General features: G+C 34.8%; 1 protein-coding gene across 1 annotated transcript; it reads right to left on the bottom strand.

The window, feature by feature from the left end:
* Positions 1–209: 209 nt before the first annotated feature.
* LOC145014172 (putative receptor protein kinase ZmPK1) lies at positions 210–2,784 on the bottom strand. Its single transcript, XM_078972543.1, has one exon. It carries the CDS (start codon positions 2,662–2,664, stop codon positions 280–282), a length of 2,385 nt encoding a protein of 794 aa, XP_078828669.1. The 5' UTR covers positions 2,665–2,784; the 3' UTR covers positions 210–279.
* Between the last annotated feature and the right edge of the window lie 2,300 nt (positions 2,785–5,084).

The raw sequence follows: 5,084 nt of genomic DNA, 5'->3' as shown, positions 1-5,084 counted from the left end.
GAGATATTTTCTGAAATTGAATATAAGATTTAGTTTATAATACAAAAGAAACAAAACAACTATATATATTTAATAAGCCTAAAAGAAGAGGATATAGGCCAAGAGGAAACTAAATGCAATCAAGGAAAGTGTAACAAAAGAAAGTTTTTGTTTTTATTTTTCTTGGAGCAATATCAACCAAGAACAATTTTTAATTTTTCAAAGGAAAGTGTAATTTAAACCTATACGAATACAAACATTCACAAAAACAGTAAAACGCAATTCTTTTTGGTGTATCTACTATGGCTCACAATCAATTAGAACTTGGACAACCGAATCCATTGTAGGCCTTTTATTCCTGTCTTCGTCCACACAACTTACACCAATCTCAACCAGTTTTGCAGCCTGCTTCCTACTAAACACCCCTCCCAACCTTGAATCAATAATCTCTTCAATCCATGACTCCATTTCTTCTCCTTGAAGCTTCGTTTGCGTTACCCTTACAACCCTCATAAGCTCCGACTCTTCCTCTTCACCTTCCTGCATAATCATATTAGAAAGTCGAACTCCCCTTGCCATTTCTAAAACCAAAACCCCATAGCTGTACACATCAACTTTTGCTGTGATAGGAAGGTTGCTAGCCCATTCTGGAGCCATATATCCTTTTGTACCCCTCATTTTAGTAAACTCCGAGTTTTGACCACCTCTTTGTGACAACTTTGCCAAACCAAAATCTGCAATCTTTGCTTCGAACGACTCATCTAAAAGAATATTTTCTGGCTTAACATCACAATGAATCACCCATTCTAGGCACTCATGGTGTAAATAAGCCAAACCTTTTGCTATCCCGATGGCAACTTTGAACCTTTCTTTCCATTGAAGAAAACTCGAGGAGAACAATCTTTTGTCAAGAGATTGATTTTCTACATACTCATAAACTAGAAGTTTGTGTTTTCTCTGAGAGCAGAATCCCCACATCCTCACTAGATTCATGTGATTGATTTTACCAATGGTGCTGACTTCTGTCCAAAACTCTCCACCTTCTTCGCTCACATCTCCCAGTCTTTTCACAGCCACCACCCTTTCGTCTTCCAGAATCCCTTTATACACAACTCCTGATCCTCCTCGGCCTATCTCCTCCTTAAAGTTCTGTGTCGCCTTCAACAGCTCTTTATAACTAAACCCTCTAAATTGACTAGATACCATACGATACCCTTCTTCTAGGCTGTTTACCAATGCGTTGTTTCCATAAAATATCCACCAGCCCAATAAGATGACCAAAGCTTCAACTAAACCAATAGCTATAGCAAACGAGTAAAGATAAACCCATTTCACCTTCCCACCAGATAATTTATACATAGATGGAGATCCCAGGGTGACTTGATCGTCTGCACATATGGCCTTTGAACCAGTAAGGATTGAAGCAGCTTCGGGTGTTTCCATGCCTATTGGGACTTTGATGTAGGTGGTTCCTGGGAAATTAGGCTTCTGGAAACCATTATAAAGAACATTTTTAGTAAAACAAAGACCTTCACCTGTTAGCCTATAGTTAAATGCTTCACAACGAGAATCTTTCAAGCAGATGTCTTTACACGAATCCAAGGAAATGCGCGATGAGTAATTTAGATCAAAGCCATAGTAATCAGTATACGACATTGGCAAAAACTCAAACCTCGTTGAGTTTTCACTCGTAGCATTGAATGTAGGCTTACACCCACGGCTTAAATCAGTAGGGTCACTCCACTCATGGCCAGCTGGGCATGAACACGACGGTGGTTTGTCTCCGTAAACACAAATCCCGTTTCTCCCACAGATTCCATGAACATCACATGGTTGTGCAATAGCTTGCCATGAGATCGACCATAACCCAGTTGACTCATTCAAGCTATAAAATCTGAGATTCCCATCATAGTCCATGGTGAGCCTCCTTCTGATCCCCAAACCCATATCCGAAGCATTAAATTGCCACCCATCGCTTGAATTAAACACACCCAAATCGTTAAAGACTGCAAATCTGCTACTGTTATAGGAGGTTCTTCCAGCAGACCAAACGTCAAATCCAAGAAGAGGACTAGGCCAGTACACACTTGCGATTTCTGGGCCATCATAAAGCAGTATTAATACATTATTACTGTTATAACTCAAACTAAAATACCCAGCTTGTAAACTTCCTTTTCTCAATGCAGATATTAAGCTTTTGCTCTTTGTTAACACTTGAGAAGGCAAAAGAGTATCGGTTGGATAATCAAAGCTTTGCCAAAGAATCTCACCTTTCTTGTTCATCAATACCAGATTACCTGTATTAAGCAGCACTGCTCTATCTACATCGGTGGATGTTGTGTTGGTCTGCCAAACAAACATGTCATTTACATCGGTCAAAACCATGGCACCGTTTTTCTGAAGCGTCATTTTTGAGCCATGGCCATTGACAGGTTTGCTGCGGTTTGCAGTCCAAACCACGGTTCGATCTTTGGAATTTGTATACCAGATTGCAAACCAGTAAGCGTTGGTTTGAAGGCCGTAGAAGCCACACGTAAAAGTGTTGTCAGGGGAGGTTATGATGTGTGAGCCATCACCAACTGATAGAGACGAGCCTCTACGAAGATGACCATGAATAGTGTTCTTTGATGATGAAGATTTCATGATCAAGCACCAAAAGAGGAGGAGAAAGACTCTTTTGTTCATGATTAATTAACTGTTTATGTTTTCAGCAAACAACTTAAACGGTTCTTGAGATGAAAGTTTAAGCAAATATAGCATTGAAATTAATGCAACTTTTGACATGGAAAAGCATACACCATACTTTGTTTTTATAGTACAAGAGTAGGCCAATTCGGGAAACGACCATAGATCGAGTTGTTTATTTGTGGGAATTGACGATTGACTTAAAGATTTATGGAGTATAATTCGGTTCATATTTAAGACAGTTATTATGCATGTCCACATATATACACTTATTATGACGTCAATATTTAGGCGTGGTTCATACTCTGTCTAATTATATGTGAACGAGGAAGAAGAAAGAAGAAGAAGTTTTAATGAAATAGACTTGTTTTCAGGAAATTGACCTCGATTTATATATGGAGTGTTCTTCGATTAATATTTTAAAAAACGGGAGATGATTTGTCCACATACACAATTGTAATTGTTGACAAATTAGTTTACTGTATATTACGAAGTCAAACCTACGAGAAACACGACCAATCAACAAAGGACTCTTATGTTGTAATTAAGATCAGAGGGAGTGATTTTAATTTGTTCACTTATAAGTAAATCTTTCGGCTATTAATTACTCTTCCAGATTAAAACAGTGCCCACTTCATCATTTGAAAAAAAAATACGACGACTGTACCATTGATGAAGTAATTTGGATAAATAAATATAAATTTGGTTTTCTCACAAAACTCGTGCAGTATCAACACAACACATGCATGCAATATAAAAGTTAAATGATATTTATGACATTAAAAACTTATAACAAATTCAACGATTCCATAAAAAAGAGTAATAACGCAAAATAAAAATAAGACACAATATTTAACAAATTTTTTTCGGGATATATTCAGGAAAGTCTTAATATTTTCATTGATTTGATAAGAAAGTTCTAAACTTTATTTTTTTGACAGTAAAATCCAGATTACCGGCAGTTTTTGATATTTTTACCATTTTTTCCCGGTTAGCTGGTAATTATAATTTTTTTGTCAAAAAAAATAAAGTTTAGGACTTTCTTGTCAAATCATCAATTAGGACTTTACTGTAAAAAAATAAAGTTTAGGATTTTTTTGTCAAATCGTTGAAAATATTAGGACTTTAGTGTATATATAATTTTTTTTTTGTTAGAAATTTAATGGTATGATACTCTTTAAGTATAAGAGTTATTGAAACATTCTCTAATCAACTAGATCCTATTGAAATCGTTTACGTTTGCTTCTTGTTAAATCGTTTTTTTTAATCTCAACAAACCCTGGTTCTTTCTTTATTTCTTGATTATCTCAATTTTTTTTAATGTCGGTTTGTTGAGATTAAAAAAACGATTTAACACGAAGCAAATGTAAATGATTTCAATAGGATCTAGCTGATTAGAGAAGGTGTCAATAACTCTTATGCTTAAAGAGTATCATATCATTAAATTTCTAACAAAAAAAATTATATACACACTATGGTCCCAATATTTTCAACGATATGACAAAAAAGTCTTAAACTTTATTTTTTTGAGCGAAAAATCCTAATTGACGATTTGACAAGAAAGTCTTAAACTTTATTTTGCTGACAAAAAAGTCATAATTACTGGCTAACCGGGGAAAAAAGGTAAAATTGTCAAAAATTGCCTGCAATTTGGACTTTACTGTAAAAAAAAATAAAGTTTAAGACTTTCTTGTCAAATTGATGAAAATATTGGGATTTTACTATATATATCCTATTTTTTTCACATGATCAAGATGATAAGATAAGTCCATGGTCAGGGGGTCCCGAACCACCTCTTTGATTCAGCTCGTTAGTGGTAAAAAAATTATTAGGGTGCAACATCTTTACAACTTTATGACACTACTATTTTACATTTTTTCAAAAAAAAAAATTTATGCCACCACTATTGAAAGTTTATGTGTTCACCACTGTCCACAGCGAACATGGACGAGAGGTTTTATTATTTCTGTCGTAGGGATAATACCTTAAAAGGGTAATATATTTTTCGATTTGTACATATTTGGTCACTAAGTTTTTTTTTTTTTCGTCAACATTTACTTATTCAACTTGTTCAACTGTACACATTCAATCCTTATGACCGATTACTCCAGGTTAGCCGGGAAAAATGTCTTAATAGGGTAATATATTTCTCATTTTGTATATATTTAGTCCTCAATATTTTTATACACATCTAGTCCTTAATATTTTTTTTTTCTTTTTTTGTTTTTATATTCATTGAGTAATTATGAATGATTTCTTTAAGTTTTCTTCACAACATCTGCAATGGGACAATCATTGATGAGGTGTTTGAGACTGTTGATGCTTATGTCCATCACGATCTCGATTGTTTGGTTCGTAGGTTTTGTGGTTTGACTTAGGTCTTGTGTTCTGAACATCGTAACTTCTTCATATGATATCAA

Source organism: Lactuca saligna, chromosome 9, assembly GCF_052625555.1.
Source record: "Lactuca saligna cultivar CGN05327 chromosome 9, ASM5262555v1, whole genome shotgun sequence".
In the NCBI taxonomy this organism is placed as follows: domain Eukaryota; kingdom Viridiplantae; phylum Streptophyta; class Magnoliopsida; order Asterales; family Asteraceae; genus Lactuca; species Lactuca saligna.
The sequence above is the reverse complement of the archived record's forward strand: the minus strand, read 5'-3'. Positions and strand labels throughout refer to the sequence as shown.

What these genes read in the sequence shown, in the direction of transcription:
- LOC145014172 (XM_078972543.1), bottom strand. Translation starts at nt 2,664, where the DNA reads ATGAACAAAAGAGTCTTTCTCCTCCTCTTTTGGTGCTTGATCATGAAA.